The sequence below is a fragment of the Somniosus microcephalus genome, chromosome 1 (assembly GCF_052327205.1).
Source record: "Somniosus microcephalus isolate GS21.2 chromosome 1, FLI_Smic_1.0, whole genome shotgun sequence".
Classification (NCBI taxonomy): Eukaryota; Metazoa; Chordata; class Chondrichthyes; order Squaliformes; family Somniosidae; genus Somniosus; species Somniosus microcephalus.
In genome coordinates this window covers 257510881-257535956 of record NC_140987.1, presented here as the reverse complement: position 1 = coordinate 257535956, position 25076 = coordinate 257510881, and the positions used below count along the sequence as shown (strand labels likewise).

General features: G+C 44.6%; 1 protein-coding gene across 4 annotated transcripts in view; it reads left to right on the top strand.

Annotated features, from left to right (window-relative positions):
- LOC147124745 (coronin-2A-like) overlaps positions 1-24842 on the top strand; it is a 252134-nt gene extending 227292 nt beyond the window's left edge. For all 4 annotated transcript variants that reach the window (XM_085992637.1, XM_085992628.1, XM_085992646.1 and 1 more), the window contains 4 exons: positions 4591-4703; positions 12490-12580; positions 19594-19829; positions 21163-24842. In XM_085992637.1, the coding sequence (XP_085848763.1) occupies positions 4591-4703; positions 12490-12580; positions 19594-19829; positions 21163-21294 (572 nt within the window). In that variant the 3' untranslated portion in view covers positions 21295-24842. The remainder of the gene's footprint in view (positions 1-4590; positions 4704-12489; positions 12581-19593; positions 19830-21162) is intronic.
- The last annotated feature ends 234 nt before the right edge of the window (positions 24843-25076 follow it).

Below are 25076 nucleotides of genomic sequence, written 5' to 3'. Positions count from 1 at the left end.
GCATTTTTCCCACTACCGATGTCAGGCTTGCCGGTCTATAATTCCCTGTTTTCTCTCTACCACCTTTTTTGAATAGTGGGGTAACATTAGCTACCCTCCAATCCATGGGAACTGTTCCAGAATCTATAGAATTTTGGAAGATGACCAGCAATGCATCTACTATTTCTAGGGCCACTTCCTTAAGTACTCTAGGATGTAGATTATCTATAGAAGCTTTAACAGTCAGTTTTTATGTTCCCTGCCAGCTTACTCTCATACTCTATTTCCCCCCTCTTAATTAATTCCTTTGTCCTCATTTGCTGAATCCTAAACTGCTCCCAATTCGCAGGTTTGCTGCTTTTTCTGGCCAATTTATATGTCCTCTCCTTGGATCTTATGCTATCCCTAATTTCCCTTGTTAGCCATGGTTGTGTCACCTTTTTTGTTTTATTTTTATGCCAAACAGGGATGAACAAATTCTGTAGTTCATCCATGCGATCTTTAAATGTTACCATTGCCTATCCACCGTCAGCCCTTTGAGTAACATTCCCCAATCCATCCTACCCAACTCGTGCCTCATACCATCGTAGTTTCCTTTATTTAAATTCAGGACTCTAGTCTCTGAGTCAACTACTTCACTCTCCAACTTAATGAAGAATTCTATCATATTATGTTCGCTGCGCCCCAAGGGGCCTCTCACAACAAGATTGCTAATTAATCCTTTCTCATTACATAATACCCAGTCTAAGATGACCTGATCTCTAGTTGGTTCCTCGACATATTGGTCCAGGAAACCATCCCGTATACACTCCAGGAATTCCTCCTGCGCAGTATTATTACTAATTTGGTTAGCCCAATCTATACGTAGATTAGAGTCACCCATGAGAACTGCTGTGCCCTTATTGCACGCATCTCTAATTTCCCGTTTAATGCCATCCCCAACCTCAGCATTACTGTTTGGGGGTCTGTATACAAATCCCACTAATGTTTTCTGCCCCTTGATATTTCTCAGCTCTACCCATACAGATTCCACATCATCAGAGCTAATATCCTTCCTTACTATTGTGTTAATCTCCTCTTTAACCAGCAATGCTACCCCACCACCTTTTCCTTTTTGCCTGTCTTTCCTGAATATTGAATACCCCTGGATGTTGAGTTCCCAGCCTTGGTCACCCTGGAGCCATGCTTCCGTAATCCCAATCATATCATATCCATTTACATCTATTTGCGCAGCTAATTCATCCACCTTATTACGAATGCTCCTCGTATTAAGACACAAAGCCTTCAGGCTTGTTTTTTTAACATGCTTAGACCTTTTAGAACTATTATTTACTGTGGCCTTGTTTGATTTAATCCCTTGACTTGTCTGCATGCCACTTTTGCTTTTCTCCTTCCTGTCTTTTGCTTCTATCCTAGTTTCCCATTCCTCTGTCTCCCTGCACAGGTTCCCAACCCCCCTGCCATTTTATTTTAAACCCTCCCCAACAGCACTAGCAAACACTCCCCCTAGGACATCGGTCCTGGTCCTGCCCAGGTGCAAACCATCCAGTTTGTACTGGTCCCACCTCACAGAGAAATCACAGAAACCCCACAGTGCAGATAGAGGCCATTTCGGCCCATCGAGCCTGCACCGACACATATCCCACCCAATCCTCGTAACCCCTACACCAACACATATCCCACCCTATCCTTGTAACCCCACGTATTTAATCCCCCTAACACTAAGGGTCAATTTATCATAGCCAATCAACCTAACCCGCACATCTTTGGACTGTGGGAGGAAACCGGAGCACCCGGAGAAAACCCACGCAAACACGGGGAGAATGTGCAAACTCCACACAGACAGTTGCCCGAGGCCAGATTCGAACCCGGGTCTCTGGCGCTGTGAGGCAACAGTGCTAACCACTATGCCACCGTGCTACACCTCCCCCAGAACCGGTTCCAATGTCCCAGGAATTTGAATCCCTCCCCCTTGCACCATTCCTCTCACCACGTATTCATCTGAAATATCCTTCTATTTCTACTCTGACTAGCATGTAGCATTGGTAGCAACCCTGAGATTACTACTTTTGAGGTCCTATTTTTGAATTTACCTCCGAACTCCCTATATTCAGCTTTTAGGACCTCGTCCCGGTTTTTACCTATATCGTTGGTACCTATATGCACCACGACAACTGGCTGCTCACCCTCCCCCTCCAGAATCCTCTGCAGCTGCTCCTAGACATCCTTGACCCTTGCACCAGGGGGGGCAACATACCATCCTGGAGTCTCGTTTGCAGCCGCAGAGACACCTATCTATTCCCCTTACAATAGAATCCCCTATTACTATCGCTCTCCCACTCTTTTTCCTCCTGTCCTGTGCAGCAGAACCACCCATGGTGCCAGGAAGTTGGCTGCTGCTGTCTTTCCCCTGATAAGCCATCCCTCCCAACAATATCCAAAGCGGTATATCTGTTTGAGAGGGGGATGGCCACAGGGTCCCCTGCACTACCTGCCTGCGCCTACTACTCTGCCTGGCGGTCACCCATTCCCTTCCTGCCTGTGCAGCCTTTACCTGCGGTGTGACCAACTCCCTAAACGTGCTATCCACGATGTCCTCAGCATCGCGAATGCTCCAGTATGTATCCATTCGCAGCTCCAGTGCCGCAATGCGGTCTGCCAGTAGTTGCAGCTGGATACACTTCCCGCACACATGGTCGTCAGAAAGTTACAATTGAACCTGCTTCCACCACCCTTTCAGGCAGCGCATTCCACATCATCATAACGTGCTGTGTGTAAAAAATTCTCCTCATCTCCCCTCTGGTTCTTTTGCCAAATATCTTTAATCTATGTTCTCTGGTTACCGACCCTCCTGCCAGTGGAAACAGTTTCTCCTTATTTACTCTATCAAAACCCCATATAAATTTGAACACCTCTGTTTAAATCTCCCCTTAACCTTCTCTGCTCTAAGGAGAACAATCCCAGCTTTTTTAGTCTCTCTGCATAACTGAAGTCCCTGGTACCATTCTGGTAAATCTCCTCTGCGCACTCTCCAAGGATTTGAGATCAGCGTTCCCGCTAAACTGCACAGCTGTCTGGAGGTCCCATGCAAGCCGATGACCGGCTTTTCAATGGGACATTTCGCGCATGCGTGAAACTTTGAATGGGCCGCGCAGCCCATTAAAGGGACAGCGCAGCTCACCCAAAAAATTAGGGGGAACGTTGCTTGAGATCCTTTCTAACGTGTGATGTATGAAGGAATACTTGATGGACTTCACCTGATGGCTGAATGTCCTCTTATTACACTAGAATTTCTTATGCAATGACCTTGAGTGGTAGCAGCAGACCCTGGTAATTCCACGTGGAAGATTAGTTTTTGAAACTGAATCATGCACGTGTGTGTGTGTGTGATGCGACTGAAACAGAGTTACTGACCTGAGCGAGTTGGCATATTGGAAATAACTAACTTGTTTTCGATGTGGAAATGATGTCTCACACACTGGTTGCAATTGTTCCCCCCCCACCCCCACCCTGTTTTTCTTCTCCCTCTTCCCAAAAAGTGCTAACTGTTCCTGTTAAATACTGGTCGTTACACAGCCAAGTCTGTCCACAACTTCGGGGGCTAAATTAACGGAATCTCTCTCAAAACTTATTGGCTTAAGTGTGATTTTTTTTTTCTTGTAATATTTTTATACCAACGCCTTAAATATACCTACAGCAACAACTTACATTTATATAGTGCCTTTAATGTAGTAAAGGGGCGTTATCAAACACATTTTGACACTGAGCCACAAAAGGAGAAAGTAGGACAGGTGAGGTAGGTTTTAAGGATGGTCTTAAAGGAGGACGGAGAGGCGGAGAGATTTAGGGAGGGAATTCCAGAGTTGAGGGCCCAGGCAGCTGAAGGCACGGCCGCCAATGGTGGGGCGATGGAAATCAGGGATGCGCAAGAGGCCAGAATTGGAGGAGCGCAGAGATCTCGGAGGGTTATAGGGCTGGAGGAAATTACAGAGATGGGGAGGGGCGAGGCAACGGAGGAATTCGGAAATTTTAAATTTGCGATGTTGCCAGGCCAGGAGTCAATGTAGGTCAGCAAGCACGGGTGATGGGAGACCAGGACAGAGCGAGTTAGGACCCGGGTGATGGGAGACCAGGACAGCGCGAGTTAGGACACGGGTGATGGGAGACCAGGACAGCGCGAGTTAGGACACGGGTGATGGGAGACCAGGACAGCGCGAGTTAGGACACGGGTGATGGGAGACCAGGACAGTGCGAGTTAGGACACGGGCAGCAGAGTTTTGGATGAGCTCAGGTTTATGGAGGGTGGAAGATGGGAGGCCGGCCAGGAGAGTGTTGGAATAGTCGAGTCTGGAGGTAACGGAGGTAACCGAGGTATGGATGAGGGTTTCGGCAGCAGATGAGCTGAGGCAGGGGCGGAGGCGAGAGATACTACTGCGTGATACCTGGTGACATCACTGCATGGATCTGCACAACCTGATGGCCAATTACTAAATGGCCAAGAAGGAGTATAAATACCTCCCCCACCTAGGTCTTCTTGGCAAGAGGGGAAAATGCAATAGCAGAGGCAACAAGACTTTGGGTATAAATTTGTTGTTATTTTTCAATTTGCAGGTGTAATGCCAAAGAGGGGCCTGGATGTCTCTACCTGTGAAGTCTTCAGGTTCTACAAATTAGTGACGATTAAGAGCCTTATTGAGCCGGTCTCGATGATTGTACCTCGACGGGTAAGAGAATAAAACATAGAATTTACAGCACAAACAGGATATTCTGCCCAGCGGATATGCCGGTGTTTATGCGCCACACGAGCCTCCTCTCACCCTAACAACATATCTTTCTATTCCTTTCTTCCTCATGTTTATCTAACTTCCCCTTAAAGGCATCTATGCTGTTCACCTGAACCACGCCATGTGGTAGTGAGTTCCATATTCTCACCACTTTCTGGGTAAAGAAGTTTCTCCTGAATTCCCTATTGGATTTATTAGTGACTATCTTATATTTATGACCCCCAGTTCTGGTCTCCGCCATAAGTGGAAACAACTTCTCTACATCTACCCTATCAAACAATTTAATAATCTTAAAGACCTCTATCAGAGGCGGATATCAATTTTTGCTGATGATGCCAAGCTGGGAGGAAGAATTCAGGAGACCAGAACAGGACAGAACCAGAACGCACAAGAGGATGGAAATAGTTTAGGAGAATGGGCAGATATCTGGAAGATGCAGTTTAATACAGAAAAATACATGGTATTAAAGAATGAAAATGTATCTTAAATGGTAACTTTCTCAATCCAGTTGATTAAAACATAAAGTGGCAGCTGTTTAACAGAATGCCGGTTAGCTTATTTTTAGACCTGATCGTCGATCTAAATAATGGAAATATTTCGGCAGCAGTTTTCATAATCCCGTGTGTGGAGCATAAGAACATAAGAAATAGGAGCAGGAGCAGGCCAATCGGCCCCTCGAGCCTGCTCCGCCATTCAATAAGATCATGGCTGATCTGATCCTAACCGCCAATCCACTATCTCAGAACCATCTCCTGAATCTAACAGAATTAGACACACGAAATAGGAGCAGGATCAGGCTACACGGCCCCTGGGCCTGCTCCGCTACCCACAGGGCCATGACCGATCCGAACCTAGTCTCATGTCCAAATTCCTGCCCGCTCCCCGTAACCCTTAATTCCCTTTACTTCTAGGAAACTGTCTATTTCTGTTTTAAATTTATGTAATGATGTAGCTTCTACAGCTTTTTGGGGCAGCATATTCCATGGACCTACCACCCTCTGAGTGAAGTAGTTCCTCCTCATCTCAGTTTTGAAAGAGCAGCCCCTTATTCTAAGACTATGCCCCCTAGTTCTGTCTTGTTGGCCCAAAGTGGTGGAGATAAGTTGAGCTAACCTTGAGATCAGCTAATGTGTCAGATAAAAGACTGAACCTGGGATCTTTCTACGCTGTTTGACTCGGCAATACAACCTAGTTAACCAATGACCAGTGCGGCAGCTTACCATGGTGACCATGAAACTACCAGATTGTCGTAAAACCCCATCTGGTTCACGAATGTCCTTTTAGGGAAGGAAATCTGCCGTCCTTACCCGGTCTGGCCTATATGCAACTGCAGACCCATAGCAATGTGGTTGATTCTTAACCATCCCTTGAAATGGCCTAGCATGTCACTCAGTTGTACCAAACATCTATGGAGAAACTCATCACACGGGCTACAACGGTTCAAGAAGGCGGTTCACCACCACCTTCTCGAGGGTAATTAGGGATGGGCAATAAATGCTGGCCTTGCCAGTGACGCCCACATCCAGAGAATCAACGTAAAAAAACCTGAAACAACAGCAGAAAATGCTGGAAACGCTCAGCAGGTCAGGCAAAGAGAGGAGATTGGGTGATCGCTTTGCGGAACACCTCCGTTCAGTCTGTAAGTGTGACCCCGATCTTCCGGTCGCCTGTCACTTTAATTCTCCCCTCCACTTCCACTCTGATCTCTCCGCCCTCGGCCTCTTACACTGTTCCAATGAAGCTCAACATAAGCTCGAGGAACAGCACCTCATCTTTCAATTACGCACTTTTCAGCCTTCTGGACTCAACATCGTGTTCAACAATTTCAGACTATAACCTCGGCCCCTATGTTTTCTTCTCTCTTTGACATGGCAGCTGTTGATGATTCTGCCATTGTCATTTACACTTCATCCAGAGTCATCTTTTGTTTTTTAACTTGTCCCATTACCATCTCCTTTTGCCTTGCACCATCATCCCTTTTGTCTTTTAATCTCTCCTGCCTTCCAGCCTAACACAGACCTTCCCTTTTGTTCTTTACATAAGAACATAAGAAGTAGGAGCAGGAGTAGGCCATACGGCCCCTCGGGCCTGCTCCGCCATTCAATAGGATCATGGCTGATCTGAACCTAGCCTCACGTCCACTTCCCTGCCCTCTCCCCGTAACCCCTAATTCTCTTATCTGCTAGGAAAATGTCTATCTCCATTTTAAATTTATTTAATGTTGCAACTTCCACAGCTCTCTGGGGTAGCAAATTCCATAGATTTACTATCCTCTGAGTGAAGAAGTTTCTCCTCATCTCAGTTTTGAAAGGGCAGCTCCTTATTCTAAGATTATGCCCCCTAGTTCTAATCTCACCCATCAGTGGAAACATCCTCACCGCATCCACCCGATCAAGCCCCCTCACAATCTTATATGTTTCGATAAGATCGCCTCTCATTCTTCTGAACTCCAATGAGTAGAGGCCCAACCTACTCAACCTTTCCTCATACGTCAACCCCCTCATCTCTGGAATCAACCGAGTGAACCTTCTCTGAACCGCCTCGAGAGCAAGTATATCTTTTCTTAAATATGGAAAACAAAACTGCATGCAGTATTCCAGGTGTGGCCTCACCAATACCCTGTATAACTGCAGCAAGACTTCCCTGTTTTTATACTCCATCCCCCTTGCAATAAAAGCCAAGATTCCATTGGCCTTCCTGATCACCTCCTGCACCTGCATACTAACTTTTTGTGTTTCATGCACCAGGACCCCCAGATCCCTTTGTACTGTAGCACTTTGCAGTTTCTCTCCATTTAGATAATAACTTGCTCTTTGATTTTTTCTGCCAAAGTGCATAACCTCACACTTTCCAACATTATATTGCATCTGCCAAATCTCTGCCCACTCACTTAGCCTGTCTATGTCCTTTTGCAGGTTTTTTATGTCCTCCTCACTCACTGCTTTCCCTCCCATCTTTGTATCGTCGGCAAACTTGGATATGTTGCACTCGGTCCCTTCCTCCAAATCGTTAATATAGATTGTAAAGAGTTGGGATCCCAGCACTGACCCCTGCGGAACACCACTAGTTACTGATTGCCAGCCCGAGAATGAACCATTTATCCCAACTCTTTGTTTTCTGTTAGATAGCCAATCTTCCACCCATGCCAGTATATTACCCCCAATCCTGTGATTTTTTTATCTTGATCAGTAATCTTTTGTGTGGAACCTTGTCAAATGCCTTTTGGAAGTCCAAATACACTACATCCGCTGGTTTCCCTTTATCCACCCTATATGTTACATCCTCAAAGAATTCGAGCAAATTTGTCAAACATGACTTCCCCTTCGTAAAACCATGCTGACTCTGTCCTATTAAATTATGTTTATCCAAATGCTCTGTTACTGTATCCTTAATAATGGACTCCAACATTTTGCCAACCACAGATGTTAGGCTAACTGGTCTATAGTTTCCAGCTTTTTGTCTACTTCCCTTCTTAAATAAGGGTGTTACATTAGCAGTTTTCCAATCTGCCGGGACCTTTCCTAAGTCCAGGGAGTTCTGGAAAATGATCACCAATGCATCCACAATCCCTACCGCCACTTCTCACAAGACCCTAGGATGTAGGCCATCAGGTCCAGAGGATTTATCCACCTTAAGTCCCATTATTTTACGGAGTACCATCTCCTTAGTGATTTTAATCGTGTTTAACTCCTCCCCCCCATTGCCCCCTGTTTGTCCCGTGTTGGGATATTTTTAGTGTCCTGTACTGTAAAGACTGATACAAAATATTTGTTCAGCGTCTTTGCCATCTCCATGTTCCCCACCACTAGTTTCCCAGTCCCATCCTCTAAGGGACCAATGTTCACTTTAGCCACCCTTTTTCTTTTTATATAGCTGTAGAAACTCTTGCTGTTTTTATATTTTTTGCTAGTTTACTTTCATAATCTATCTTCCCTTTCTTAATTAATCTTTTAGTTATTGTTTGCTGGCTTTTAAATGCTTCCCAATCTTCTATCCTCCCACTAGATTTGGCTAATTTATATGCCCTTGTTTTCAGTCGAATACTATCCTTTATTACTTTACTAAGCCACGGATGGCTGTCTTTTCTTTTACTCCCCTTTTTCCTCAGTGGAATATATTTATCTTGAAAGATGTGAAATATCTCCTTGAATGTAGACCACTGCTCTTGTATCGTCTTACACTTTAATCTATTTTCCCAGTCCACTTTAGTCAATTCTACTCTCATACCTTCATAGTCTCCTTTATTTAAGCTTAGTACGCTGGTTTGAGATCCAAACTCTCTCACCCTCAAACTGAATTTGGAATTCAACCATATTATGGTCACTCATTCCAAGGGGATCCTTTACTAGGACATTTTTTTATTAATCCTGTCTCATTACACAGGACCAGATCTAAGATTGCCTGACCCCCTGGTTGGTTCAGTTACATACTGCTCAAGGAACCCATCCCTAATACACTCTATGAACTCTTCCTCAATGCTGCCATGCCCAATTTGATTAGTCCAGTCAATATGAAAGTTAAAATCCCCCATGATTATAGCTGTTCCCTTATTACAAGCCCCAACTATTTCCTGATTTATACTCCGACCAACAGAGTTGCAACTGTTAGGAGGCCTATAGACTATGCCCACTAGTGACTTTTTCCCCTTATTATTCCTTATCTCCACCCAAACTGTTTCACTATCCTGATCCTTTGACCCAATATCATTTCTCACTATTGCAGTGATTCCATCCTTAACATAGCAACCCCACCTCCCTTTCCTTCCTGTCTGTCCTTCCTAATTGTCAAATACCCTTGTATGTTTAGTTCCCATTCATGATTATCTTGCAGCCATGTTTCCGTAATGGCCACCAGATCATACCCATGTGTAGTTATTTGCACCGTCAACTCATCAATTTTGTTACGAATGCTGCGTGCATTCAGATAAAGAACTTTCATACATGTTTTCTGACAATTTATTCCTGCTTTTACTACTTTACCTTTATCATTATACATTCTGTCCCTTCCTGATAGGCTCTGGTTTTTAATTCCCCCACTGCTACCTTGCTCTATTGCCTTCTCCGCTGTCATTTTTATTTTTCGCTCTCTTAAAACCTCCCCCCCACTAATTAGTTTAAAGCCCTCTCTACAGCCCTAGCTATTCGACTCGCCAGGATTCTAGTCCCAGCACTGGCCAAGTGAAGTCCGTCCCAACGGAACAGCTCTCGCCTGTCCCAGTACTGATGCCAGTGTCCCAGGAAGCAAAACCCATTTCTCCCACACCAGTCTTTGAGCCACGCATTTAACTCTCTAATTTTATTTACCCTAGCCAAATTTGCACGTGGCTCAGGTAGTAATCCAGAGATTATTACCCTTGTGGTTCTGCTTTTTAATTTGGCCCCTAGCTGCTCAAACTCCCTCAGCAGAACCTCCTTCCTTGTCCTATCTATGTCGTTGGTACCAACATGGACCACGACAACTGGATCCTCCCCCTCCCACTCCAGGTTTCTCTCCAGCCCAGAGGAGATGTCCTTAACCCTGGCACCGGGCAGGCAACACAGCCTTCGGGACTCTCGCTCTCGGCTGCAAAGAACCCTATCTATCCCCCTAACGATACTATCCCCTACCACTACAACATTTCTTTTAACTCCCCCCACTTGAATGGCCCCCCGCTCCATGGTGCTGTGGCCAGGTTGCTCATCCTCCCCGCAGTCCCTGTTCCCATCCTCACAGGGAGTAAGAGCCTCAAACCTGTTGGACAAGAGCAAGGGCTGCGGCTCCTCCAACACTACCTCCTGGATCCCCGTACCTGCCTCACTTCTAGTCACACCATCCTGACCCTGGCCACGGACTACATCTGAATTAATTAATCTAATTGGTGTGACTACCTCCTGATACACAGAGTCCCGGTAACTCTCCCCCTCCCTGATGTGTCTCAGTGTTTGAAGCTCAGACTCCAGCTCTTCAACATGGAGCCGGAATTCCTCAAGCAGCCAACACTTACTGCAAATGTGATCACCATGAGCATCAATGGTGTCCACCAGCTCCCACATATTGCAGCAGCAACACATCACCTGATCTCCCATTCTATGTAATTAATTAAATTTATTAATATTATTTTTAAATACCCTCTGCCCCGATTCTAGATGATGAATATCGCACCTTAGAAACTATAAACCACAGAGTTTAAGCTTAAAAAGAGAGAAATACTTACCAACCAATCACTTACCCGCTTTCTGGTGACGTCACACTTGGATTACTTTTTACCTCTCTCCTTCCCTCTGAGTTCCAAGATTGGGGATTGGTACGCCTTCCCTGGGTCTCTGAAGCCTTTTTAAGCTTCCTGCTCGCGCCTCCCACCGACACCCGCGGTCTGAGGCCTTACCTGGGTCTCTGAAGCCTTTTTAAGCTTCCTGCTCGCGCCTCCCACCGACACCCGCGATCTGAGGCCTTACCTGGGTCTCTGAAGCCTTTTTAAGCTTCCTGCTCGCGCCTCCCGCCGACACCCGCGGTCTGAGGCCTTACCTGGGTCTCTGAAGCCTTTTTAAGCTTCCTGCTCGCGCCTCCCACCGACACCCGCGGTCTGAGGCCTTACCTGGGTCTCTGAAGCCTTTTTAAGCTTCCTGCTCGCGCCTCCCGCCGACACCCGCGGTCTGAGGCCTTACCTGGGTCTCTGAAGCCTTTTTAAGCTTCCTGCTCGCGCCTCCCGCCGACACCCGCGGTCTTTCCTCTCCTCCCCCCTCTCCCTGCCCCACACTTGCTTAAAAATCTGATACTTCTCCAACTTTTTCTAGTTCTGACGAAGGGTCAGCGACCTGAAACGTTAACTCTATTTCTCACTCCACGATGCTGCCTGACCTGCTTAGTATTCCAGCATTTTCTGTTTCAAATTTCCAGCATCTGCAGTATTTTGCTATTGTATATTGAAAAAAAAAACTGGATTGTCTCCCAAAAAAACCCCCATTGAAATCTTCAGGTAGTTTAACTTAACAAGTTTAGGGAAGAAACTGCAGGTACAAAGTACTGTCTGAAATCTGAAAATAGCAATTAAAATGCCAGGCATAGAAAGTGATTCTGTTGAAATAAAACAACAACTTGCATTTATAAAGCACTTTTAATCTAATAAAAACGTCCCAAGGCGCTTCACAGGAGCAGCATCAGACAAAATTTGACACCGAGCCACAAGGAGATATTGGGACAGGTGACAAAAAGCTTGGTCGAAGAGGTAGGTTTTTAAGGAGCGTTTTTCAGGAGGAGAGGCGGTGAGGTTTAGGGAGGGAATCCCAGAGCTTAGGGCCTAGGCAGCTGAAGGCACGGCCACCAATGGTGGAGCAAATGAACTCGGGGATGCGCAAGAACCTAGAGCTGGAGGAGCAGAGATCTTGGAGGGTGGTGGGGCTGGAGGACTTTAAAGGGATAGGGAGGGGCGGGGCAATGGAGGGATTTGAAAACAAAGATAAGAATTTTTAAATCGAGGCGTTGCCGGACCGGGAGCCAATGTAGGTCAGCGAGCACAGGGGGTGATGGGTGAACGGGACTTGGTGCGAGTTAGGACACGGGCAGCCTTGTTTTGGATGAGCTCCAGTTTATGCAGGGTGGGAGGTGGGAGGCCGTAACAGATACAGTTTGACTTGAAAAGTAAGGCATACTAAAGAAGCCTAAAAGTTCATGAAATTATTATGCGAGTAAAAGATGGTGATGCACCATGCAGCCAGTAAGATCACTCTGTATCCCATGTATCTTGCAGGCTGAATCGTACCAGGATGATATCTATCCAATGACAGCAGGAGCACAGCCAGCACTGACTGCACAAGAATGGCTAAATGGAATCAATAAAGGTCAGTCTTCGACAGGTTGCACTTGGGTAAACCCGACTGGAAGCCCTTTTCTTTACATTCTTGTTCCTTTACAGGACATTGGTTACTGTTAAACGTGTGTTTTCTGGATTAGGCGGAGATTGCATAAACAATCTAGCTGTCTTTATAAAAAAATTTAAAAAAAACATGGATTTTAATATCGCTTGCGCAGGTGGTTATAGAGCGACAGTGAGGGTCATTTTAATCTAACTCTCTGGGTGAGAAACCCACCTGATGAGGTGCAATGGTGGTTTTACACCCCAGCCGATATTGAAGACAACGGAGAGCAATATTGGGCCGGGTGTAAAACCAACATAAGAACATAAGAAATAGGAGCAGGAGTAGGCCAATCGGCCCCTCGAGCCTGCTCCGCCATTCAATAAGATCATGGCTGATCTGATCCTAACCGCCAATCTACTATCACAGAACCATCTCCTGAATCTAACAGAATTAGACACACGAAATAGGAGCAGGATCAGGCTACACGGCCCCTGGGCCCACTCCGCTACCCACAGGGCCATGTCCGATCTGAACCTAGACTCATGTCCAAATTCCTGCCCGCTCCCCGTAACCCTTAATTCCCTTTACTTCTAGGAAACTGTCTATTTCTGTTTTAAATTTATGTAATGATGTAGCTTCTACAGCTTTTTGGGGCAGCATATTCCATGGACCTACCACCCTCTGAGTGAAGTAGTTCCTCCTCAGCTCAGTTTTGAAAGAGCAGCCCCTTATTCTAAGACTATGCCCCCTAGTTCTAGTTTCACCCATCATCGGGAACATCCTCCCCGCATCCACCCGATCCAACCCCTTCACAATCTTATATGTTTCAAAATAAGATCGCCTCTCATTCTTCTGAACTCCAATGAGTAGAGTCCCAATCTACTCAACCTCTCCTCATATGTCCATCCCCTCATCCCCGGGATTAACCGAGTGAACCTTCTTTGTACTGACTCGAGAGCAAGTATGTCCTTTCTTAAGTATGGACACCAAAACTGTACGCAGTATTCCAGGTGCGGTCTCACCAATACCTTGTACAACTGAAGCAATACCTCCCTATTTTTATATTCTATCCCCCTAGCAATGAAAGCCAACATTCCATTGGCCTTCTTAATCACTTGCTGCACCTGCATACTAACCTTTTGAGTTTCGTGCACCAGGACCCCCAGATCCCTTTGTACTTCAGTACTTTACAGTTTCTTGCCATTAAGATAATAACTTGCTCTACGATTTTTCCTGCCAAAGTGCATAACCTCACACTTTCCAGTATTGTATTCCATCTGCCAAATCTCTGCCCACTTACTTAGCCTGTCTATGTCCCCTTGCAGGTTTTTTATGTCCTCCTCACTCACTACTTTCCCTCCCATCTTAGTATCATCTGCAAACTTTGATATGTTACACTCGGTCCCCTCCTCCAAATCGTTAATATAGATTGTAAAGAGTTGGGGACCCAGCACTGACCCCTGCGGAACACCATTAGTTACTGATTGCCAGTCTGAGAATGAACCATTTATCCCAACTCTCTGCCTTCTGTTAGATAGCCAATCCCCTATCCATGCCAGAATATTACCCCCAATCCCGTGATTTTTTATCTTAAGCAATAATCTTTTGTGTGGCACCTTGTCAAATGCCACCCGATTCCGTGGGATTCCCACCCAGAGAGTTGGGTTAAAATTACCCCAGTATGTCTCCGTAAGTTTATGAAATCTTTTCCTTTTGTATATTGCGATAAAAAGTGTTAGTGTAATGCATGATTTGTCAATTATTAGAAAACTGACCATTTCTTCAGCACAAAAACTATTTGTAAGTGCCTGCAGAAGCAAAATATAGATGAATAACCGGGAGTGAGTTGCATGTTCTAATAACTGAGAGTGTTCAGATAGGGGTTATGGTGTTTTCTGTATTATCACTCTTTATTCCCTGTTTAATCACATTACCAGATCAGTAATTGATTAGCTAGCAGCTGATTAGTAGTTAGTGTTAAATGGAGGTGGATGATGCATAGTAGAGTGCTGGGAGCCTCGATTAGAAGATTTTAGTTTATATCGCAGTCATAATTAACATTCACCCACAAGCTTTCTCCTTAGGACAAGTTTAATATCCTGGTTTGGCTTTCTGTGAAAGGGAGGGAAGAATGTTTTGACTCCAAATATTCAACCACAGCAAGCACTTTGTTCTCCATTTAAAATAGTGCATATTGTGGCTGAATATTGAGAATGCACTTTCTCTGTTGCCGTCTATACAGCCTAGAGAATGGAGATGGTACTGAGAGCGGTAGGACTAAGAAAGGCAGTGCATGTCCTGGGAGAAGAGTTTTTGCACAGATGGGTAAGTAGGGTTGCCAACTCTGGCTGGACCTATTCTTGGAGGTTTCATCATGTGACTTCCCGCCGCCAACTGCCCCGCCCCCACACTCCAGCCATTGGTCGCCCGACATGTCCATCCTCATGGATCACCACTTTCCTGCGCCAATTGGAAAGTGAATCGACTCTTCATTACTCAATTGGATGATTCTTCACTGTCTGTCAAACATCCTTTATTCCCATGTCTGATAAATTTGAAGTAAAAAAAAATAATTTAAATGCCCCTATGATTTTTCCTCCCGGGTGTTGCCCGCGGCAGCGTCCCGGAGATTGATCTTTAATTCCTGGAGACTCCAGAGCAACCTTGGGAGAGTTGGCAACCCCATGGGTAAGGGAGGGTAATTGGCCGTTTATGTGTGACGTGCACTCAGTACAGTCCAACACGGTACAGTGATGGTCAGAGACATGCACTAGAAGGAAAAGTGGGGTTGGACGGATAACTGTGTATGTGTACACCAGAGTGAACTTTTCCTTCACCGCAACATGCTGTCTGTTTCTAGTGTGCGAGAACTATGCACTACGCTGTGGCCACTGAGTGCTGAAGGGTGACAGCAGGGCTAAGTTGGCTGTTGGGAGTGGAGAGGGTTTATTTTGCCTCTGTGAACTTGTACTGTCTCTGGTGGGGGACATGGGGGGCTGGGGTGTGGCGGGGAGGGGAGGTGATTGATTAGATCGGGAGGCGTGTAAGGACCATAAGGTCTTGGTATTTGCTCCCTAAACCTCAGAAATGTGTTTGCTAAACAGGTCTGTATCTTTATTTAAACTTTCGTTTTGCCCATTCTGCCAGTTGGCAAAAAGTATATTGGTAGTTCAGTTTTGTAATATTTTTACATGGAATTAGATTGAATTTACAGCACAGAAACAGGCCACTCATCCCAGTGGTCCATGTCGGAGTTTATGCTCTTCACGAGCCTCCTCCCACCCCTCTTCATCTCATCCTATCAGCATAACCTTATTAATTTCTTCCTCGTGTACCTATCTAGCTTCCTTTTTAAATGCATCTATGCTATTCGTCTCAACCACTCTCTCTTACGAACTTCACACAGGCATTGTCTGCTGCCTTCACACTAAGTGTGGTTGTCTGCCTAAGACACACAATTTTAGCTAAGGTTGCCTAGTGGGCTCTTGTAATATGATGCCAAAGATTTACTATTACTATGCTTACCCTACACCCCCTGATTATATAGAACACATTCATTTCAGTCTGTTTCACACACTGGGGGCTGGATTTTTCCAACCTCGGCAGGTCCGCGGCATGTGAGGACTTCGCATCTCTCACGATCCTGGCCTCCAACAAGATATTCTGTTGATTGGGCTTCTTAAGCCCACCCTGCGAGGTTCCTCGCCAATTAATAGGAAGCGGGTCTGATGATGTCATTTACCAGTTTCCTTAAAGGGGCCATGCCCAAATTGATTTCGACAGTTGTGCTGTCGGTGTTTTACAGCAGTGAGGTGCTACAAACACTGACGAGCACTGCACAAAGGTGCACGGCTGCATCCAGGCTCTCCCATGATTCCCTCTATAAGCATATATGGAGGGAGTCATGGGAGCACCTGGATGCAGCCACAGGGAGGTTCTCTTCCCTTCCAATGGGCAGAAGATACCTCCCCAGGACACCAATGCAGCCTGGTTGCACATTGCACAGGAGGGCACAAGCAGGGATGTCGTCAGGAGGACCTGGCTGCAGTGGCGCAAACCTTTCAATGATCTCAGTAGATCATGAAACGTTAGTACAAAGCCACACTCAACCTCATTATGCTGTGCCACTCATCACATCCCCATCACTCTGCCTTCCCTACCCTACTCCTGTACATCCTTACTCACACCAACTTACCTTGCACCTCCACCCATCCCTCTCTATCTACATTATCACTTCCCCATCTCACTAGCCACCCCTCACACTCACCCTCATCCTAGTCCAGTCATACCAACTAATAAAGCATAAGGGTAAGCACTTGGGTGGTTTAGCCAATGTTCGTGTAAAGTTTCTGTTAATGTGGTGTCAAACATTGAAATCCTTATTGTCACCACTTTGCCTTCTTGGACAGATTTGTGTGTACTTTTAAAAGTGTGTTAGTGATTTCTAGTGAACGATGCGATGTAATGTTCCTGCCCCCCCCCCCCCCCCCACAATGGTGATGAGTGTGAAAGGAATGGCTTGGACATTGTAGGGATGCTTTATGGTGCTGGTGTGGGGTGATGCCAACCTGGTGCATCATGTGGCAGCCAGGGTGTACAATGTTAAGTGAAGCTAATCTGGACATGGTGAGCCCATCGCTGGCGTCCTGGGCAGCAATGTGCACAAGTGATGATGCTCTGTGTCCAGTGAAGCATCAGTTGATTGCAGAGAAGGTTGGTGTGGATGTTGGTGCTGCTGGTGTGCCCGGTGATGCTGGTGTTGGGGCTGATCGTGTTGGGATTCTGAGGACCAAGGTGAGATTTTTTCAAGGGCACTGATGCTGATGGAATAGATGGCAGGTGAGGTTGAGACGACAGAAATAATCTGTCAATGTTGAGATAGGTTGTTCCAAGGAGGTGACCGTGGATAGAGAGATTACTCCAAACACTTCAAAAGTGCATAAAGCTCATAAGTGGATTCTAAATCATTAATGCTCCAGCTACTAAGATTGGGAAGTGAACAGCTGTGAAATGGTAGGTTTTAGACCACTTTTGCAGCTTTCACCTGTTCACAGCAATCCACAGTCATTGAGAACCCGACATAGTTACCTGACGTGATAGCCGCTCTCCGGGAACCTCGTTGAAAACCTGGTAAAATGGTAAGTACATGGGAAAATGGTTCTTAACTACCTTTTAATAAACTTCTAACTATCTAAATTGGCTGACCCGCCACTTAGAAACATAGAAACTAGGAGCAGGAGTAGGCCATTCGGCCCTTCGAGCCTGCTCCGCCATTCAACGTGATCATGGCTGATCATCCAAATTTCCCACCTGATTCCCGTAACCCCTGCACCAACACACATCCCACCCTATCCCCGTAACCCCATGTATTTAATCCCCCTAACACTAAGGGTCAATTTATCATAGCCAATCAACCTAACCCGCACATCTTTGGACTGTGGGAGGAAACCGGAGCACCCGGAGGAAACCCACGCAAACACGGGGAGAATGTGCAAACTCCACACAGACAGTCACCCGAGGCCGAATTCGAACCCGGGTCCCTGGCGCTGTGAGGCAACAGTGCTAACCACTATGCCACCGTATACCCGTGTTCGGGGATGACAGACCCGGCACTTGGGAAACTGACAAGGAAGCGGGTTTACAGCGGGATACCGACCCGCTGTCAATCTTTGTGATTTTGACAGCGGACCCGCCCCCAAACTCACACTCTGAGCACCAGCAAAATTCAGCCCTGGGTGTTGGCAAACTGACCCCAATCTCGTGGATACATTGGGCTGACTGCTCACAGCTCAGTCCAGCTGCTGTGGTTAATAGGGTGAGCTTGGCATCCTCATCTCCCTCACATCGGAGCATGGGCGAGCAGCTCCTTTTGAATAAACTCTCGATTCTTGCGCATCCCTAATGATTGCACAACCATGTTTACACTTGACATCTGAATGGTCTGAGGCAGTGACGTAATCCAGAGCTAGGCTGTGAATGACCAACAAGTGATGTTAGTCGAGCTGGTCTGTATTGGTTTTACCTCCATTTTTGTACAAGTCCGTCTACTGGCCTTTCTGAACACCAGTGAACATCACCCAATAGAGATGCAATAATGAGAGTTACTGATAGGCATGTAGCATAAAACCTGTAATTCATACCAATCTGGTTGAAGGTATTAATGTGGTTTGCAAAATTGGGTTGGGGAAGAACAGGATGTCGGGAAGGAAAGGAAGGTACTTTTGAAGTGTAGTCACTGTTGTAACTGTCATAATTTGTGCACGGCCAGATCCCACGATCAGCAATGTGATAATGAGCAGATAATCTGTTTGTGATATTGGTTGAAGAATAAATATGGGCCAGGACACCAGGGAGAACTCGCCCCGCTCTTCTTCAATATAGTTATGTCCACCTGAGAGAGCAGACGGGGCCTCGGTTTAAAGTCTCATCCTAAAGACGGCACCTCCGACAATGCAGCACTCCCTCAGTACTCCACTGGGAGTGTCAGCATAGATTTTGTGCTCAAGTCTCTGGAGTGGGACTTGAACCCACAACCTTCTGACTCAGAGGCAGGAGTGTTACCCACTGAGCCACAGACAGAAAGATTCTTCATCTCAACAACTTAGCTCATGATTCGTCATCCTTACTTAGTACAGGAAACTTTGTGCTATCCGGCACCGACGGGACCGAGCTGTTGCCATCCTATCAAAACTGCCGGACAAACCAGCGCTAATGTTGAAACATACGGAGATTTTGAGCTCCGTATCTGGCAACAAACCCTGTTGCTTAGCAACAGCTTCTAAACAGTCGGCCGCACCTTGCAAGCATCTCTGTAGCTTAGCAACAGCTTCAGCGAGACCTTGCAGAGCCTGACTGGTGGGAAAAAAAGCAACGAAAAGAAAAAAAAACCTAACGAAACGGGGTGGCTCGAGCAGTTAACCTCCGGATAAACCAAAGTTTCCTGTAATGGCCTTTTTTTGGGGTTTAGTCACATTTTTCCACTTTTTCTGTTTCAGATCCTATATTCATGTCCTTGAAGCCCGGTTGTAACTCCCTGCAGCCCTCCCCTCTGAGGAAAGGGAACGAACTGTGGGATCCACCTGATGGCATTAATAAAGAGCAAGTGGCGGTGAATGCACTTCAGGAAAACAGGAAACAAAGGAACACAGAGAAAGTACAAGAGCAGAAAAAGAGTCTGATTTCAAATGGGTATGATCTGTCAGAATGTCCAGTTCCCAAAACAGAGAATGAGGTACGATATGAAATATCAACATGTTTTTCTGATTCTTAACACTGGACTACTGGTCCCTACACTATCCTATCTCAACGCCTCGCATGCTACACTATCCCTTGAATCAGCCTGCATTAAACATTCTTTTTCTCAGCCGTGCTAGACTGTGCCTTCAGACATTGACAACACCTTTCCTAGTTTGCTAGACTGTCCTCTGCGCTCTCTCTCCTCTTGATCAGGTTAAACTGAGTAACTCAGCTGCATTGACTACCTACGACCTTCTCTTCCCTCTGCCCACCACCCCCAATCCCCCCCACCCATCCCCAGAATCACCTGTTGAAACTGTAAATCAGGTCTTTATCATTGGCCTCCTCCTGTGCTGTAGCAGCCATTCAGCCCATTGTGCTTGTGCTGGCCCTTTGAAAGAGCTATCCAATCAGTCCCTCTTTTCCCATAGCCCTGCAATTTTTTCCTTTTCAAGTATTTATCCAATTCCTTTTTGAAAGTTACTATTGAATCTGTTTCCACCCCCTTTCAGACAGTGCATTCCAGATCATCATAACTTGCTGCATAAAAAGAATTCTCCTCCTCTCCCCTCTGGCTCTTTTGCCACTTACCTTAAATCTGTGTCCTTTGGTTACCGACCCTCCTGCCAGTGGAAACAGTTTCTCCTTATTTACTCTTATTAAAACCCCTCATAATTTTGAACACCTTTATTAAATCTCCCCTTAACCTTCTCTGCTCTAAAGAGAACAACCCCAGCTTCTCCAGTCTCTCCACGTAACTGAAGTCCTTCATCCCTGGTAGCAGTCTAGTAACTCTCCTCTGCCCCCTCTCCAGGGCCTTGACATCCTCCCTAAAGTGCGGTACCCAGAATTGGCCACAGTACTCCAGCTGAGGCCTGGAGAGTGATTTATAAAGGTTTAGCATAGCTTCCTTGCTTTTGTACTCTATGCCTCTATTTATAAAGCCCAGGATCCTGCCAACTTCAAAGAATCTATACTATTCTCCTCACTGTTTACTACATTTCCGAGTTTCGTGTCATCTGCAAACATTGAAATTATGCCCTGTATACCCAAGTCCAGCTCAAGAATATATATGAAAAAGAGCAGTAATCCAAATACACTTCCCTCCAGTCTCAAAAACAACCATTCACTGCTACTCTCTGCTTCTGTCTCTTAGCCAATTCTGTACTCACGCAGCTAATGTCATTTTAATCCCATGGGCTTCAATTTTGCTAATAATTGTTATTTCTAGGTTCAACCAACTTAGGCTTTTTTGGGGGTAAAATTTCAAATATTTAATCAAATATATTTTTTTAAATGTATTAATCTTTTTGTTTAACTTCAACCAGCTTCTCCAGATGTTTTACCGGCAACAAGAGGAGATTCGGAGGCTGCGGGAGCTGGTGGCACAGAAGGAAGTCCGAGTGAAACAGCTGGAGCTGGAGATAAAAAATGTACGTTTCAATCCCATTGGTTACTGAAGACGAAACGTAGAGGGGGGAAAAAAAACTATGGAAACGCGGCTTGCTGATATAGCAAGGCTACCCTGAGAACTGCAACCTACTTGAATATAATTATATTTTTTATTGAGAAAACAAAGTTTAATTTGTAAAACTGTACGTATTGTACAGGGTGCACACTTTCTGTTTTTTATTTATCTCTTTATACAATGGTGTACATACACTAAATTTTTTTTTTTTACCATACACTGGCTTTCTATAACCTACAGCTCAGAGTGTTACAATCTCATCCTGTCTCGTTTACTCCGGTGGTTACTGTAGCTTTTATGCATGGACAAAATATAAATGCCCTTTTACTCTTTTATGGTCGCCATCCAGTTGCTGATTCGCACATCTGCCGGGGCTGGTGTAGGAGGGGGAGAGACAAGCAGCCAGGATGGTCAAAAGATTGAGTTGGATTAAGCAAACAAATCTATTCCATGGAAATCAGTCAGTCTTTTTTTTTATATATATATATATATATATATATATATATAAAAAGAATTGATTTGCTATATTGTTTTAAAAAAAAACTATCAACCTGGAAGATTAACTTGACAGCTTTTAGTCTGTAATATTGTGCATATCTAGCTGTCCTCAGGTGACAACATTCATCAATAATTTTAACAAATTTTGCAATTTTTTTTGGTTTGCTTGCATCACAAGCATTCCGCAGTCAAGGTTCTCTAGAACCTGTCCTCTGGCGCTGTTGATGGTTGCCAGAGATATGCACCCTTTTGAAAGGTGTAAGGTTTATTGAAAACAAACGTGCTGAAAATAATGAACATTATGTGAACATACCTCAGCCTTCTGATCATGTTTAAGATCACTGTTTTAATTAAAGAAAATATTAATAAAGCAAGCTTTTCGTTTTAAACTCCCCTTTTCGCCCTCTTGAAAGGCTTTCGGGGAAAGCTACAAGGGGTTTCAGTAACTGTAGCCATAGGTAACTGGAAAAGAAGTCATGCGGTTTTACAGCGAGTTTGTAATGCAGCCTCGGAGTGCTGACCAAAGGGATACTAAAATAGCTGACGTGCAACTTTTTATTTTTTTAATTAAAAGACCTTTTAAAAATGTCTATTTGACTCCTAATACATTGGCACGCATGCACGGCAGGTTTTCCATCTGTTCGAATGTATTGTGAACTAATGTGCATGGGTTTCAGATACTCACTGTCAGTAAAACCATTTTAAAATTAGATGAGCAGTTTTTCTTGCTCACAATAAGAGAACAGCGTGTAATGCTGCAGCAGCCACTTGATTCCAAGGGCTTGGCACATCCCATCCTTGTTGACTGTGTGTTGCAGAATAACACTGATCAATGATGGGTTTTGTGTTTGGTGCCCGCACAGTTTTCTGGTCAGACTTTCAACCGCTTTCTTAATCAGCCAGCAGTTTCCATCAGCGCTCTTCCAGAATTACCTTCCAACGCAAGCGAAATACTGCGGCTGCTGGAAATCATGAAATAAAAACAGGAAATACTGGAAAACACTCATCAGGTCAGGCAGCATCTGTGGAGAGAGAGAAACCGAGTTAAACGTTTCAGGTCGATGGCTGACGAAAGATCATTGACCTGAAACGTTAGCAATATTTTATCCCTCAACCAACATCACTAAAACAGACGATCTGGTCATTAGCACATTGCTGTTTGTGGGAGCTTGCTGTGCGCAGATTGGCTGCCATGTTTCCTGCATTACAACAGTGACTACACTTCAAAAATACTTCATTGGCTGTAAGGCGCTTTGGGACGTCCTGAGGTTGTGAAAGGCGCTATATAAATGCAGGTCTCTTCTTTCTTTCTCTCTCCACAGAATTACTTTCATGTTGTTTTCATTGATTACAATCTTTTTTTAACTCGTTCTTTCGAAAAAATGTTCCGTTTGGATTTTATAGTCTTGTTGCACGGATTGTTCAAAAAGGATGTTCGTTTAATATCATTTGATCAAGGTTTTCTTATTCTTTTACTGTGAAGTTCTTTACATGAAATTGATACGAATCTATTTCTGGACAGGATTGATCTTGTTGATATTTTAGAACAAATTGTTAAAGTTGTCTCTTGTTTTCTGACCTATTTTTGACTCATGTTTATGAATTTTTCTGCTTTTGATACATGCACAACGATAAAAACCTATTAATACAAACCGCGTTTGTCCATTTTAGTTTAGCAAGTAGTTTTTAAGATTTATTGACCTCAATGCAACCGGAACTACTCATTTTTTCCATCAGCACAGTTTAATGAGTCATGGATCAGAGAATTTGCCAACTAGTTTTATGCTTTGATGTAAATAGATTAAACAACCCACTGCCATCAGATCATTTAATGAATTCAACATCAAAATCAACAAATCCAGTTGGCAAATCTTCCTGCATAAAATCAGTTGATTCAAAGCAAATTCATGTTTAATGGCCTTAATGTTGTCCCTTGCCAAAAAGCAGGACTTGGTCAATGCAACTGCTTTACAAAAGCATTTTTGCAAATGTTTTGAGTTCAGTCAATTTAGAGAGAACATCGTACAAGACTGCCACTAAAGATGGTCATCTCTTTTTATATTATCAAACCATGTCAAAACTTTTCCTGTTCAATGTTGTGTCAATTCTCTCAATCGATTTTCATCAACTTAGTTTATTTGTTCTCCTGGGGATTAACCATTTACAGGAGCTTTAAAGGGGCAATGACTTCTTGAAAAAGTGTTTGCCAAACCTTTTTGTTTCACAGACATGAGGGGTTAATTTTTGACCCTCGCTTTTCCAGGCATACTGAGTTGGAATATTACCCCATGGTGTGATTAGATGGTAGAAATCACATTACAATTTATCATTCTGCCCCTTGTCCTGTGCCTTTGCTGTACAAATGACAGGTGTCTCTTCCAAGTCTTGCTTCCACAAACAAACAGGAAAGCATTTTACATAGAAATTTACAGCACAGCAACAGGCCATTCGGCCCAACTGGTCTGTGTCAGTGTTTATGCTCCACATGAGCCTCCTCCCACCCGACAACATAACCCTCTATTCCGTTCTCCCTCGTGTGTATCTAAATTCCCGTAAAGGCATCAATGCTAGTCGCCACAGCCACTCCATTTTACAAACACTTAGTCATGCAGACAGTTCCCCTTTAAATGCAGCTAGCTGCTTTGTTCACCTCTCTGTTGTAATAAGTGCGTTATCGTCACCGGTATTGGCCCACTGCAACAGTGAGATTGGCAACGTATGTACATACAGCGTAAATTCCGCCATCTAGGCACCGGTCTCGCTGCTGATAATTTGCTCGGTATTTTCCTGCTTTTCTAATTAGAATATACCACAGCAAGGGATTGTGATCAATCGTCAGCGATGCAGCCAATGGATATCTCTGCAGCAAAGGGCAAAGACATGCCACTGGAAATCTCAGTATTCTCTCCCACTACAGTTTCCTAGTTTTTGAAACATACTGTATTTAAAAGGAAACTCTATATGTAACAGTTGAGACAAATGCATTCTGTATTGACTGTAATCTATTTAGGATTTAATAAAACAACAAATTTCCTGATAAAATATGCAGTGCAATATCGTTTAAATTCATTGCAGTTAATCTTGCATTGATAAGACATTTCATCAGTGCATACTGGTTTTGTCTCGCTTCATTTATAACAAGTGAAATGTAGCAATATGAATGCAACTGACAAATCACTGAATATTTTATAAAGAGGAATTAAGGGCCCGTAATTTGCAGTCAGCTGCGTTCGCCACTGGTCCCGAAGTAAGTTTCCCACAAAGATCTTGCGATCT